This window comes from Ovis aries, chromosome 3, assembly GCF_016772045.2.
Source record: "Ovis aries strain OAR_USU_Benz2616 breed Rambouillet chromosome 3, ARS-UI_Ramb_v3.0, whole genome shotgun sequence".
Taxonomy (NCBI): domain Eukaryota; kingdom Metazoa; phylum Chordata; class Mammalia; order Artiodactyla; family Bovidae; genus Ovis; species Ovis aries.
The window spans coordinates 100,535,394-100,551,728 of NC_056056.1; the positions used below are offsets into that span (position 1 = coordinate 100,535,394).

Consider the following 16,335-nt stretch of genomic DNA (forward strand, 5'->3'; position numbering starts at 1 on the left):
ACATCTCATGATTGCTCAGAGTCTGCACTTGATAAGTTGGATCTTTTACAGAGGGGCTTGAAACTGAACAAACTCCTTTTCTAAACAAGCTTCCACCCCCAGAAGCCTTAAGTAGACGAAGTCTTGAGCAAAGGTGAAAATAAATGAAGACTGAAAGTTGTAACAGAGGGCAAGGAGAAAACCTTGGAGGAAGCCAGGGGGAAGAAGACCCTGTCAACGTTTTGTCAGTTGCCTCTGAAATGACTTGTACTCCCAGCATGAGCTTTCTCACATATTCTAGAGTTAACAAAAGGAGGCTGTGCCCAGGGACCTCTGAGTAATAGGGATCACTTAGAGCAACTTCTCTGGCACTTCCCAAGGTGGTTGAAAAACATTAATTAAGGACTTAATTAGTTGTTTCAACTTCAGTCATAGGAAAAAATAGATCTAATTACAATTGGCTTCGAGAGCCTCTCAGAAGGATTAACCACTCAAGGAAGGCAAAGCCCTGTCTTATTAGATTTCTGTCCCTTTCCAGACTTCTCCTTTCCCTGCCACCAGCAAACACACAGCACTAACCAACGACAGATACGAAACTGATTAATTCCTGTTCCACATCCCAGGGTTAGTCAACAGTGGTCTGAGTACAATCCTGTGAATCATTACAGGGTGGCCTCATTTTTGTTGTTTTGTTTGAGATGTATTATTCACAAAAATATCTTACCCCATTTATATCCTGTGTAATAATAAAACCCAATACACTATCAAAGATAAGTCATTTTGTGGTTATTTGGCATTTAAAATTATCCAGTATTTCTTTGCATCCCATTAACACAAATAATCAAAGAATGATTTGTTTTCATCTGTAACAAACTGATTTATTGTGTGCGGGGACTGTAATATACTAGTAGTTGTAGCAATGTTAGTTGGTCAGTCATGTCTGACTCTTTGTGATCCCACAAACTGTCGCCCACCGGGCTGCTCTGTCCATGGAATTCTCCAGGCAAGAATACTGGAATGGATTGCCATTCCCTTCTCCAGAAGATCTTCCTGACCCAGGGATCGAACCCAGGTCTCCTGTGTAATATACTAGAGTCATATTTAATTGTGAACTCTGCCTCCTCGTACAACACATTAGGAAATAGTCCCCAAAATAAGTACTGTACTTTGGTCGTGGTGGTTTAGTTGCCAAGTCATGTCCGACTCTTGCGACCCCATGGATTGTAGCCTGCAGACTCCTCTGTCCATGGGATTCTTCAGGCAAGAATACTGGAGTGGGTGGCCATTTCCTTCTCCAGAGGATCTTCCCCACCCAGGAATTGAACCCAGGTCTCCTGCATTGCAGACAGGAGAAATGCATAAAGACTGCATTTCTTTATCAACTGAGCTAGGAGGGAAGCCCCTCTGAACTTTGCATCAGATATAAAGGAGACTCTGGGCCCTATAACCAGATTATTTTGAGGCAAACAACTATTCCCAACTGATTTAGTATCAGTATGTTCTCTAAGTGAGAGCATGTTCACCAAATCATATTTTTTAGTGATTTTCTGTACATTTTACTGGGGACATGTTCTGTGTATGGGCTTCCTTGCTGGCTCTGTGGTAAAGAATCCATCTGCCAGTCAAGAGATGTGGGTTTGATTCCTGGGTCGCAGAGATCCCCTGGAGGAGGAAATGGCAACCCACTCCAGTATTCTTGCCTGGAGAATCCCATGGACAGAGGAGCCTGGCGGGCTACAGTCCATGGGGTCCCAGAGAGTCGGACACAACTTGGCAACTAAACAACAATGTGTTCTGTGTATAGTGAATAAATAACTCCTATAGTATCAAAAAAAATAAGTGCTCTAATCAAAAACCCAAAGCTGAAGAGCTAGCTTTCCCCACAGTGGGAACTGGGGCAGTGATGGGGTTTGGGTGGGGCTGGTTCTGTCTCCAGCTCTGAGCAGGAGTCTTGCCCACACGTGTTTACTCAATGACTCTCTCTCGAGGTGATCTTCCACCTCACACTGTACCACAGCTTAAAGTCCAGTCTGGGAAGAGACCTTCAGATCCTAACCAGCAACCAATGTGCAGACCTTGAGACTCCTGGTTGGCTTCCCTTCCGTAGCCCAGCCTGCTGCTGCTGGTGGCCTTGGGCTGTGGGAGGCTGGCCCACGACACGGTTCTGGTTCCAGGGTACTCGGGCTGGCTCACTGCCCTCTGAGGCATTAACACTGGTCAGAAGGGTGCCTGAGTGAGAAATAGCTGCAAACCAGCATGCACAGGCATCACAGCTCTGTGGAAAACAGCCAAGCACCTGTCATGGGCCTCATGCTTGGGGACATGCAGGATGCTGAAAGGATCAAGGGGTTACCAAGTCCCTTCTTTGCTCATGGATCGTTCAGCACTGAAGTCTCTGATTTCAGAGATCCTGAAAGAATTTTTCCTTGGGCTCAAATTCTCAGGATTCCAAAACCAAGAGAACCCCAAGGTTCAATGGAGGACAATATTAGTGCATATATATGGAGTCTAGAAGGAGGATCCTGCCTGCAGGGCAGCAGTGGAGATGCAGACTAGGGATCAGACCTGTGGAAACGGTGGGGAAGGAGAGGAGGGGATGGACTGAGAGAGGAGCATCCACACACACGCACCACCATCTGTAAAACAGACAGCCGGCGGGAATTTGCTGCATGACGCAGGGAGCTCTAACCCAGTGCTCCATGTCAGCCTAGAGGGGTGGGATGGGAAGGGGGATGGGGGGGAGTTCGAGGGGGAGTGGACATATGCATACCTATGGTGATTCATGTTGGTGTATGACAGAAACCAACTCAATTTTGTAAAGCAATTATCCTCCAATTAATAATAAAAAAATTAACAAAAAAGAATGATGATGTCTTGGCATCTGGGGTTGTCTTCCCAGTCTGCCTGATGACAGAGGTGAGCCTCCCAAATCAGTCATGACAAGGAGATAAGGATGCTTTGGGGGCAGGGAGACCTCAGGGGGGGACAAGAACTTGCTTCCGAAGGGCAAGATGGAGAAAGTGGGTGACAAGGAGGGTCAGCCAAGTAAGAAAGAGAGAAAGAGGAACTTGTCTCCTCAGCATGAGTTCGGCCATCAGGACCACACCGTGGAGAATTTGGATCAGAGATGGCCTGCCAACGATAACTTAGTTGCAGTAGCTGTAGCAAAACAGAGTAATAGTCCACAAGTGTTAGCTGCTCAGTCGTGTCTGACTCTTTGCGACCTCATGGACTGTAGCCCTCTAGGCTCCTCTGTCCATGGGATTTTCCAGGCAAGAATACTGGAGTGGGTTGCCATGCCCTCTTCCAGAGGATCTTCCCAGCCCAGCGACTGAACACGGGTCTTCCAGGTTGCAGGTGGATTCTTTACCATCTGAGCCACCCAGCAAGCCCAATAGCACACAAACGTGCGTGTATAGTTGCTCAGTCGTGTACGACTCTTTGCAGCCCCATGGAGTATAGCCCACCAGGCTCCTCTGTCCAAGGGATTTCCCAGGCAAGAATACTGGAGTGGGTTGCCATTCCCTCCTCCAGGGCATCTTCCCGACCCAGGGGTCGAATGCATGTCTCTTGTGTCTCCTGCATCAGCAGGTGGATTCTTTACCACTGTGCCACCAGGGAAGCCCACAGGTACACAAGCAGAGTGACAAATAGCTTTCCCCACACTTCCTGGAACAAATGGAAAAAAAAAAAGCTGGTAGGTGTCTAGGAAGACATGGAACAGTCAATGAGGAGGTTTGTTAAAGGAACAATGAGGTCCCTAAGTTTCATTTGTGATGAACATCCATAACGTTCGGGCTGGAGGGTTAGAATGTGGAGGGAAAAATTTTTTTCTGCACTTTTATGAGAATTCCTCTCTTGCTAATTACTCGCTCTTTCCAGACTCTCTCTCCTCACAGCACCCTTCCCATGATGTGTTGTGAAAAGTGGACTGGGCTCTCAGAGCAGCGGCAAAACAATGCTGTGTGCTTTTTAGCCTGGACCACCACCCAACTTGCTGGGGGTAATGCGTGGTTTCTTCTTTTTCTTCTGCCAGTTCTGTCTGGCAGGTGGAAAAATGATACCAGAGAAAGACTGAGAGCCACATGAGGGAGCCGGGGGTCTGCAATGTGCTGGGCTGAAAAAAAAAATCACCCTAATGGGCAAATACAAGTCTTAATTGAGTTTCTCCTCTCTCCTGGTATTCATCAATTAAAATGAATATTTGTCAGGGCCAGAAACTTGTGAGGGTATAAACAAGATCTCCCCCAGATGGTTGGCCTGATCATCGGGTGCTTGGGGAAGTGAACAGGCCCTCGTCCCATCCTCCACGTGCATATCTTGTGTGTGTTTTAATCACACACAATCGTACAAAGTTCCCTACAGTCAGGGCTGAAATAAGCAGAAAGATAGGGCTGATAACGGTTCTGACCATTCCTCGCCATTCCATCTTATTAGATGCTCACACAGGACGTTGCCCTTGGGTAACAATTTGTTCTTGATTGCGAACTTGATGCAATCTAATCTGGCAGCACTGATCTTTCCGGAGAAGGATGCTGTACATCCCTGTGTGGGTATAGAAGGGATACTGTTTCTTACTCTTGGGGGCCTGGGACGGAGAGATCAGACTTCCCTCCAGGAAGCTATCCTTTAGTGTGAAATGCACATCCCCACTACCTGTGAGGTCTGGCGGACAGGTGGCTGGTTCCCTTCACTGAGATGTCTCAATTAGTTTAGTTCAAAAACCAAACAAATGAAAATCCCCAAACCCAAAGGCAGAAAAGGAGGCAACCTACAGAAACCCCACAGAACACAGTGACATCAAGTGCCGAAAGCCGGAAAGCATCCTCTGCTTCCAGCATCTCAAATCTTTTTGTGCGGTCAGAGTGCCTGAAAAGTCGCTTCAGTTGTGTTCAGTTCTTTGCAACTCCATGGACTGTAGCTCACCAGGCTCCTCTGTTCATGGGATTCTCCAGGCAAAGAACACTGGAGTAGGTTGCCATGCCCTTCTCCAGGGGATCTTCCCAACCCAGGGGTCGAACCTGCGTCTCTTATGTCTTCTGCACTGGCAGGCAAGTTCTTTATCACTAGCGCCACCTGGGAAGCCGCATGGTTAGAGAGGAGTAGGTGAAATGAGGGCAGGGAAACTTGCACCCTCTGCCGTGAGGTTTGTGGAAAACCCAGAGTGGAATGTTTGCTGAGGATGACCTATTTGGAGCTGCACCAGCCACTTCTGAAACACTGCTTTCTGGATTTCAGTCCGAAGCACAGTGAGATCCAAATCTGGGGGCGGAGGCTGGGCTCCCAGGGAGGACAGCCTACTTCCTGGCATCAAGTTCTTTCAGGAACTGGGACCTGCCTCTTAGAACCCCTTCCAGCAAAGACTGCTCCTGCACCTTTGAAACTCACCTGGGCAGTTCCTCCCCAATCAGTGTGTAGGGCTGGGCAGCAGGACTTGGTTAGGGATTAGGGGGGTATTTATTTGAAAGCATTAAAAAAAAAAAAATCTGTGACCGGACAAACATAGCCCCAGATGAAGTGATTTTGTTTCAACTCTATTCTGGAAACAGTGGGCAGAGCAGAGGTGGCCTGGAGGCTGCTCTGACCAACAATTCATCCCGGGGCTCCAAGCCACACGGCCAGGATCACAGAGTGGACTTTTTATGGGGACAGGATGAGACAAGAGGTTCTACTGCCCAGCTCAGATTCCTTCTGGAAGCTTCTCACGAAGTAGGATAGAAACTGCCCCCAAGTGAAACAATTCGAAGAAAATGATCGATACTTTCTCGTCTCATTTCCTGACATAGCGGTCTTCACAATGATTAAAAATCTAGGTTAAAGATGGGAAGTCCTGTCTGCCCTCTGCCCCCTAGAACATCTGTGGCAAATGATGGAGTCCCAAGGAGTGACCAAGACGTGCCATTTTGCTCAAGTATTTGGGCTTCTCAGGTGGCTCAGTGGTAAAAAGAAAAGAAAAAAAGCCTGCCTGCCAATGCAGGAGATGTTAGAGATGTGGGTTCCATCCCTGGGTTGGGAAGATCCCCTGGAGAAGGGAATGGCAACCCACTCCAGTATGCTCGCCTGGGAAATCCCACAGACAGAGAAGCCTGACTGGCTACAGTCCATGGGGTCGCAAAAGAGCTAGACACGAAGTGACTTAGCACACAGCACATTTAGGCAACAGTTAGTTGGTACATTTGTGTCCATGGGTGGGGGGAGGGGGAAACGTAGCACAATGGATGTGTGAACCTGGAAACATCCGGTTAGAGGGTTCAAGCTTGTCAACAAGGGCCAGGGTGCTCTGTCCGCCCCTCTTCCAGCCTCCCAGGGTCACAGAGCCAGAAGTTCTGAGCAGGTAAGCAGACAGCATCTTCGTTGACATGACGTACAGGTCTCCTCTCTGGCTCGGTGCCAGCCTCTCTCCCCTGCCCTGCACTCCACACATGTCACTGGGGGCCTTTTGCTTTAAGGCCTGAGGGTTCCTATGGATACAAGCCTAGGGAAGCAGTCAGCACCTGTCAGCCTAGGTTCCATCAGATGGTTGGTGAGACAAGCTCTAGGCTGGGAGAAGGAGTCAGGGACAGTTCTTGGAGTGGGGTGGGGGGTGGGCAAGCGAGGGACATGAGAAGGATGTCAGGAAGGGGGCTACTGGCCTCCCAATACCTGAAGAGCCCAGGTGAGAAGGAAGCTCAATGGGGAGGGAATGGAGGCCAGGGACCAATGTCCCTGACCACTGAGCACTACTCAGGAGGCCTGCCCGTGTAGACAGCTCACAGGGCACCGGAAGGCACACACTCCACCTCGCCCAGCACACATGAAAGTGCATTTCAACTGCACTTTGGGTTTAAGGCCAGAGACGTGGCAAGAGCCTTCCAGGAAGCCGCCCTCCATCTCTGAAGGGTACTCTGGACTCCGTCAGGAAGTTCTCTGTCCTCAGCTCCCCTGGAGGCAGAAGTCTTTGGCCTAAATCCTGGCTCCTCCCCCACCACCTGTGTGTCCAGGGCCGGGGATCTGGAGCCTCAGTCTACATCAACCTGCCTCTATCAGGTATATACATACATGCCAGGCATGGACTATGTGGGCCCAGGAAGGCTGGTGATGAGTCCACAGGTGAGTAAATTCAGCATTTCCTCTTTCCAGGTATCAACAAAGAATTCACCAGGGACTTCCTGTGGGTTCACTGGTTGGTAATCTGCCTGCCAATGCAGGGGACACAAGTTCAACCCCTGGTCCGGGAAGATCTCACATGCCTTGGGACAGCTGAGCCTGCGGACCACAACTACTGGGCCAGGGCTCTAGAGCCTCTGCTCTGCAACAAGAGAGGCAACTGCAATGAGAAGCCCGGCCCTGCAGCGAAAAGCAACCCCCGCTCATCACAAACAGAGAAAACCCACTCACAGCAATGAAGACCCAGTGCAGCCAAAATTAAATAAACATAAAAATAAATACACATTAAAAAAAACCCAATAGAATCAGACAATGCTCCTCAAATTAGTCAGCCCTACAGAAATAATAGGACTTTTCATGGTAATGGACCCAAGTCAGGTTTCCTATATATTAATAGTTCCTCAAAGTATGAGCAGGTATTAGATTAAAATAAAACTGATGTTAACTGATGTCATCCCTTCTACCCTTTACATATTGCTCTTACTCTGTGCCTGCGTGGGGAAGTTGCGTGGGGTGGCCTGTATATTAATTATGCTTCTGTATTTGATGTTTTGAATTTGGGGGCCGGGCTGAGCTAGAGGGACTACTCCTCTCAGGGTCAGACAACTCCTAGAGATAGTAAACCACTCACTTCTGGTGTACTTTTAGGATGCAAACCAACCCATGTAGTGCTCACACACCCCAAACATCTCCATCTTGCTCTCACACTCTGAGCCACTCTCCACCTGCCCAAATCACACCAGGACCAGGCAATGGGGACAGCCCTTAACCCCAAGTTGTTGTTCAGTTGCTCAGTCGTGTCCAGCTCTTTTGTGACCCCCAAGGACTATAGCCCACCAGGCTCCTCTGTCCATAGAATTTCGCAGGCAAGAATACTAGAGTGGGTTGTCATTTCCTTCTCCAGGGGAGATTCCCAACCCGGGGATCAAACCCTCATCTCCTGCATTGGCAGGCAGACTCTTCCCTGCTGAGCCACCAGGGAAGCCCTTACCCCCCAAAGCCTGCTGAAATTATTCAAACCAGCCAAGCCCAAGCTCTGCCTCGCCTGCTCTTTTCCACAGAAACCAGCTAGAGGCCCTCATCCACATTTCATCAACCCGCTCTGCTCCTGGCCTGCCCTGGAGCTTCTCGTGCTGTGCAGGTCTAGGGATCTGTGAGTATACACCTGTTCCTTTATCACAGTCCTTGCCATGTCTGTGTGTCTGCATTTGACTCGAGTCTAAGGCACTCTTAAACATCCTGGTACCTAAACATCCAGGACACCTGATGTGCACAGGAACAAACACTGTGGGCCTACAGGATGCTAGATGCCAGGGAGAGGCCTGCGTTTGCATTTAAATGTGCAGTTTCCAGCTAGATTTGTAGTGAGCAGCAAAGCACTGAGGTTAAGAATATGAGTTCCGGGTTAGATTTGCTCTGAATGTGGATCCCGCATGTCCCTGCTGTGTGCTTGAGACTTAACTCTTTCATGTATCAATTTCCTCCTCTGTTAAGACAGAATAATGCCATATATCTGGAGAAACCTATAATTTGAAAAGGTACATACACCCCAGCCTTCCCTGGTGGCTAAGTGGTAAAGAATCTGCCCGCCAACGCAGGAAACACAGGTTCAATCCCTGATCCGAGAAGATCCCACATGACATGAAGCAACTAAGCCCGTGCGCCGCAACTATTGGGCCTGCACTCGAGAGCCTGGGAGCTGCAATCACTGAGCCCACATGCCACGTCTACTGATGTCTGCCCTAGAGCCCATGCTCCGCAACAAAGAGAAGCCACTGCAGTGAGAGGCCTGTGTATCACAACAAGAGAGCGGCCCGCACTTGCTGCAGCCAGAGAAAAACCTGTGCAGCAACGAATACCCAGCACAGCCAAAAAAAACTACTCAGCCACAAAAAGAATGAAGTAACGCCATTTGCAGCAACATGGATGGACCTGGAGATTATCACACTAAGTGAACTAAGTCAAAGACAAACTGGAGCCGATTATACAGAGTGAAGTAACCCAGAAAGAAAAACACCAATACAGTATACTAACACATATATATGGAATTTAGAAAGATGGCAATGATAACCCTGTATGCGAGACAGCAAAAGAGACACAGATGTGTAGAGCGGACTTTTGGACTCTGAGGGAGAGGGAGAGGGTGGGATGATTTGGGAGAATGGCATTGAAACATGTATACTATCATGTAAGAAACGAATCGCCAGTCTATATCCGAGGCAGGATACAGCATGCTTGGGGCTGGTGCACGGGGATGACCCAGAGAGATGTTATGGGGAGGGAGATGGGAGGGGGGTTCATGTTTGGGAACGCATGTACACCCGTGGTGGATTCATGTCAATGTATGGCAAAACCAATACAGTATTGTAAAGTAAAATAAAGTAAAAAAAAAAAAAAGACAAATATCAAATAAGATCACTCATCTGTGGAATCTAAAAAGGAAAAGATACACATGAATTTATTTACAAAACAGAAACAGACTCACTGAGTTAGAAAACAAACTTATGGTTACCAAAGGGGAAACCTGGTGGTGGGGAGGAATGAATTAGGAGTTTGAGATTAACATATACACACTATTGCATATAAAAGAGATAACCAACAAGGACCTACTGTATAGCACAAAAAATAATACTCAGTATTTTGTAATAATCTATAAGGGAAAGGAATCTGAAAAAGAATATATATATATTCTTTATATATATATATATGTATTCATATATAGGGATTCCCTGGAGACTCAGATGGTAAAGAATCTGCCTGAAATGTGAGAGACTTGGGTTCAGTCCCTGGGTTGGGAAGATACCCTGCAGAAGGGAATAGCTACCCATTCCAGTATTCTTGCCTGGAGAATTCCATGGACAGAGGAGCCTGGTGAGCTGTACAGTTCATGGGGTTCCAAAGAGCTGGACATGACTGAGCGACTAACACTTTCACTTTTAATATTCATATATATATATGTATACACACATATTTAATACACATATGCACATATATATGTGTGTTCAGTCCCTCAATTGTGTTTGACTCTATGCAACCCCATGACCCATCGGGCTCTTCTGTCCATGGGATTTCCCAGGCAAGAATACTGGAGTGGGTTGCGATTTCTTCCTCCAGGGGATCTTTCTTTTTTTTTTTTTAGTTTTTTATTTTTTAAATTTTAAAATCTTTCTTACATGCGTTCCCAAACATGAACCCCCCTCCCACCTCCCTTCCCACTCCAGGGGATCTTTCTGACCCAGGGATCCAACCTGCATCTCTTGTACCTCCTGCATTGGCAGGAGGATTTTCTTTACCACTAGCACCACCTGGGATGTACATATATATACAGATATGTATTACTGAGTCACTGTGCTATACATCTGAAACTAACATCACATTGTAAATCAACTACTCTTCAATTAAAAAATACATAGGATGCCATGAGGACAATCTCAAGAGACTGCTGGCAGGATTCAGTGAGAGGACCAGCGTCAGGACTGAGCCCGGGGCCTGGTGCTAAGAAAACCTTCCTCAGGTGAGCTGTGTTATTATTCCATTATTTCATGTTTATTGAGAAGTAAACCTATAGAACCAAATTTGAATGACTTCTTACAGTGAGCCTTACTTGAGAGATAAAAAATGGCTAGATGTTGGTGATCGCATAGGGTTCCATCTCAGAAATTCACTCGTCTTACATATTTTGCTGTTTTAATCCAAGTGAGAATTAGACTTCAGCTTTTCCACAATTACATTTGGAGACTCTTTTCAAGAAAGATCCCCTAACTTTGGTTTGTTTAGCAGGCTCTGGAAAGACAGGCTGGTTTTAGATTCTTGGTTTAAAATTTTCCACTTCTTATGCTGTGTGTTTTTAGCAGTAACAGTTTCAAAAAAAAAAAATCACACATGATTTCCACACATTGTTTCAGGTAAACAAACATTGTCTCAACTTGAAAATAAAACCTTGTTGGTTAAAAAAAAAGAAAAGTCTCAGGTATTCTCAATGAAGCCAGGCTACTTCCCTGAAACCCTGTAAAATGTGATAAATGACAGGAAGCTTCAAAGCAGTATTCAGTAGCATCTTAATGAGAGTTGTGGAAATGTAAATTCAGAGGATAACACTGCTCACCAGCCAATCACAACCTGGTACCCTTCATTCAGCATGTGCGCTGTTGTCATGGAGACACACGGGCGCAGCATCCCACAGTTTCCAGAGTCTTGGCACTCTGGGGGCCCATCCTTGCACCAGCCAATGGGGATGAGCTGCTACCCCAGCAGGTGGCACGACGGCCACTGCACACATTTTCAGCAACATCCAAGCCAACACTTACATTAATTCAAGGACAGAGTTGCCTGGAAGAGCTCCGTAAGCAAGAGGACTGTCATTAACATTCCTATGCAGGGCAGCAATGGAGATGTACACATAGAGAACAGACTTACGGACAAGGGTTAGGGGTGGAAGGAGAGGGTAAGATGAACGGAGAAAGCAGCATGGAAGCATGTGTTAAGTTGCTTCAGTCGTGTCCGACCCTTAAGGCCCCATGAACAGGGGCTCCAGACAGGCTCCTCTGGAGAAGGAAGCACAGACGCATATACTGTCAAATGTAAAATAGACAGCCAACGGAGACCTGCTGTGTGACTCAGGGGAGTGAAACCAGGGCTCTGTAACATCCTAGAGGGGCGGGAAAAGGTAGGAGGAAGGAGGGGGGTTCAAGAGGGAGGGGACATATGTACACCTATGGCTAATTCATGTTGATGTACGGCAGAAATCAAGCCAATAGTGTAAAGCACCTATCCTTCAGTAAAAATTAATAAAATTTAAAAATTCCTATGCAAACATTGGGCTTTCAGATTACAACGGGACAGCCTCTCCAGGTCAAAGCCCCTTTGTATAAGAACCCCAAGGCTCTTTTCCTTCTGCTCAGTCCCAGCCCCACACTCAGGTCTCCTGAACTGGAATCTTCCAGCGACACCCAGGGAATTTGCACAGTAACAAGCTCCCTTGCCCAGGGAACCACGGGCACTGGGCTGGCACCAAACTGACTTTGTCATGGGGCACCTCTTGGGTCAGTTTCTTCACGCAGTTGTGTGGTTCACTATGCTTGTATCCCATGTGGTTCAGGAAAGCCTCTCTGATGAGTCAGGTTAGACGTGGGCAAGCCTTGGCTTCACCCTGATTTGCCCAGATTTAGGGGTTCCCTGGAGCTTCCCTGGTGGCTCAGATGGTAAAGAACTTGTCTGCAATTAAGGAGACCTGGGTTCGATTCCTGGGTCGGGAAGATCCCCTGGAAAAGGGAATGGCAACCCACTCCAGTATTCTTGCCTGGAGAATCCTATGGACCAAGGAGGCTGGAGGGCTACAATCCATAACACTGCAAACAGTTAGACACGACTGAGCAACACACACACACACCACACACACACACACACACACACCACACACACACACCCCCCGCACCCACCACACACACACACCCACCCCCACACACACACCCCCACACCCCCACACCCACCCACACACGGGAAGGCTGACCTGCTACCACTTCCAAAAACTCAAACACCCCGAGCCCTGGGAATGGGGGAGCTTCTCAGAAGGGCCCCAAATCGGCCATGGAACCCATCATCCAGGAATTGGCCCTGAATGCTGGGCCTGGAGGATTATGCTGTTTAGCAAATCGTTGCAGCCTTTTAAGCAAATCCTGTATGTTTATGCAAATAACATATAACAGGGATCTTCTGAGGCTGGAGGAGACATCCTGGAGAGCCCAGCTTCTATTGGAAACTCTGGGACTCACTCGATGGGGGTGACGGACTTGACCATGGGTCAGAGCCAACAGCAAGCAAAGTGGCGCAAGTCAGGGGGTCTTCATCAGTCCCCGTCACCCACCTGCCCAGCCCTCCTTCCCATCGCCCCTCATCTTTCTGTATTTGTTTCCACGTGCTTTCTCCTTCCCTCTGCTCTCTTTTCACCATTTCCTATCAACACTGCTTTCTGTTTTCTCCCCCATCTTTGCTGTTTTATGAAATGCTAGAGCTTTCAAAATTAGGTGTTTTGTGTTGGGTTTTGAGGACTGGCCACCCTGAGCCGGGCTCCTCAGTGGGGGTTGTGTCCTGGAGCTTGTGTTTCTGAATCTCTGGTATCAGGCCTGTGTTCTCATTTTAGGGTCAAAAGTAAAACAGAGGGTTTGAGTCTAACTGAGAGTTTGGACACAATGAGTTATCTGGGTAATTCCAGAAAGCATCATTTTACTGCTTGGCTTATGCGGTTTGATAATTCATCTAATGGAAGTGGGCAGCTCCTTATAAAAGGACCACATCCAGATTCAACACGAGGCCCCTGTGAAAAGTTAGTGACTCAGTCATGTCTGACTCTTGGCGACCCCACAGACTGTAGCCTGCTAGGGCTCCTCTGTCCATAGGATTTCCCAGGCAAGAATACTAGGGTGGATAGCCATTCCCTTTTCCAAGGGATCTTTCCAACCCAGAGATCAAACAGTCTCCCACTTTGCAGGCAGATTCTTTACCCTCTGAGCCACCAGGGAAGCCCTGAAGGCCCATGGCTGAAGCTATGAAAACAGGCTCTAGGCACTTCAGTATAAAGGAGGATAAAAATGCAGACGCCAAGCTTACGCATCCTTGTGTCCCAGCGAAGCCCTGTTTGGCTGTGTGTAGGCTGAGCCTGTTCTTTATTAACTGCTGTTTGTTTCTCGCAGCACAGAACTATTCCATTAGCCCGAAAATAAATAAATGAATAATGTGCCTTTTGGCGGCACTTAGTGCGCTGGCATAAACAGGTGTGGGGGTGTGTTCTTCCCGAATGGGAGATACCCATTTACGAGCAACAAAAGCATATCTTTGGAACACAGAAATCCACGTGCAAATATGGAAGGCACATCTTCTCCCTGCTCCCCCAACAGCGATACTCTTGCCCCCCTGGGCAGGTCCCCGCAATTGTATGACAATGAATGCTTACCATTGTTGTAAGAGCGAAAATTTCCTACAAATTTTATGTATTCATAAGTTGGAAATTCCTTTGGGTTCAAGCTGCCTCTGAGAAGATGGCAATAAAACTCTAAATCGTTGTCAGCTGGGCGGTTAAAGGAAAAAAAAGGAGAGAAAGGGAATAAAAGCATTACTCCAATGATTCTAGACTAAACAAGCGGCATCTTGGGAAACTCACAGGGTTTGGTCAAGACGTGGCCAGGCTAGTTGTCTCCTTACAGCTGACTTTCGGACATGGTTTTATAACCTTGGCAACATCGGTTTTTCCGCCCCATAGTTTATAGATACTTTGCATCCCGTAGTCAGAGCCAATTAGTCTTAATTTAATCACAGATGTCTGCGGATGGTTCTGTCGGCATTGATTAGTTCTGGTCGTTTTCATATGGTATATTACAATAAAGCCGCTCACATAGAGCTGCTCTCTTTAATTTAATCTTTCCACTTTGCTTTGAAGGAAAATCAGATGTACAACAGGACAAATTATTCATGGAAAAGGAACTAAGGCTTGAATAAGTATAACGCACTGTTGCTATCATCATCAAAGAACGTGCTTCATTAAGTGACCAGGCCAGCTTTCTATCCGAGTTGCTGATTTTGATAAAAACTTTAAAATTCCGCAAAATCTGCAAATGTATATAATCAGATGTGGCCTCAGAAGAGAGTTTTGACCTAATTATTCAGTTTTTAGTTGGTTACTTAGTATCATACAAATCTAGTTTTCTAGCATCCTCCAAAATAAACAGATTATTCAGCGGTTTTTGTATCCTTTATTACTAAAAGGCTCTCATGTGAAAAAAAGGTAATCTCTTGTTATCACATGCAAAACAAAGTTATTATTCTAAAGCTCTGTGGTTTTCAAAATTTCCACATAGAAGTTCAACGTCTTACATATTCCAAACTCCGGTTTTAGCTTTAAACCTAAAATATACCTCTAAGGATCTTGGATCTGTTCTGAGTCACAAGGAAAATTATTTTTAAAATTAGTCCTCCCTTCTTAATTCATTCTAACTTCCTTTCTCCCATCCAAGTGCTAACCAAACCTAACCCTGCCTGCCTTCTGAGATCAGACTAGATCGGGCGCCTTAAGGGTGGTATGACTGCAGACTCTTAACCTTCCTTTCTAACATAAGATCCTTATCTTTCTCTCTCATAAAACCAATGAAGTTAAACTTACATTTTAAGTATTCTGGGGAAGGTGCGTCCGTCATAAGCATATGGGAAGAGAGCATTTTATAGACTTCCGAGTGTTCTTGCTCTGGAAGGAAATTTAACAAATTCTGATCCATGACATCCGACTGGAAAAGAAAAGAACAAAGGTACACACTCCACGAAGATGGAAAACAAAAGCAAGAGCAGAAGCTGAACCTTCTTGACGACTCAGAACTGACTTCTGAAATGAGAAGCTCCAGATCTGATTCTCTGTGGAGACTCTGCGGTCATGAATTGTCACAGAGAAGGCTTTACTCGCTCAAATGCAAACGCGCTATTGCCCACGGGCCCGAGAAAGAATTCAGACTTAGGCCAGACAAACATGAAGAGGAGCCTCGTGTGCGGAGACTCCCAGGTTCTAGCTGGGGCCATGTGGCTGCCGTGGAGCCCCAGCACGAGGCCAGCCACTCCTGTGAAGCACCTTGAGGAGTGCAGTGCTCCTCCTCTGACCTTCAGGCCAGCAAACAGCTGTCTCCTGAAAGGCAGCTAATCTAAGGAATTGTACTTTTTCTTCTGGGGACCTGGGCACCCGTGGACACAAGCCCAATAGAGCCTGGACCCAGTGCTGTCCACTAGAGTGGTCTGTGATGATGGAAGTGGTCTGTAACCTGCACTAGGGAAGCCACGAGCCACATGGCTTCTGAGCACTTGAAATGGGGCTAGTGTGACTGAAGACATACATATGTATATATATATATTTTGTAGCCACCCCTTGGGAGCTTAGTTCCCCAATCAGGGGTTGAACTGGGGCTCTGGCAATGAAACTACTAAGTCCTAACTACTGGACCACCAGGGAACTCCCCCGAAGACAGAATTTTTAATTGTGTTTAATTATTCTAATTGAAATTTAAATAACCCCATGTGGTCAGAGCACACGGGGTGATTTTAAATTTATGGTGGCTAGTGGTAAAGAATCTGCCTGCCAATCAATGCAGGGATTTAAGAGACCCAGGTTTGATCCCTGGGTTGGGAAAATCCCCTGGAGGAGGGCATGGCAACCCACTCCCGTATTCTTGCCTGGAG

General features: G+C 47.0%; 1 protein-coding gene across 7 annotated transcripts in view; it reads right to left on the minus strand.

The window, feature by feature from the left end:
- The window catches only part of NPAS2 (neuronal PAS domain protein 2), a 204,754-nt gene that overhangs the window by 49,717 nt on the left and 138,702 nt on the right, over positions 1-16,335 (minus strand). For all 7 annotated transcript variants that reach the window (XM_060412417.1, XM_004006132.6, XM_060412415.1 and 4 more), the window contains exons 6-7: positions 15,278-15,398; positions 14,075-14,188 (exon numbers count right to left, since the gene is read on the minus strand). In XM_060412417.1, coding sequence (XP_060268400.1) covers positions 14,075-14,188; positions 15,278-15,398 — 235 coding nt within the window. The remainder of the gene's footprint in view (positions 1-14,074; positions 14,189-15,277; positions 15,399-16,335) is intronic.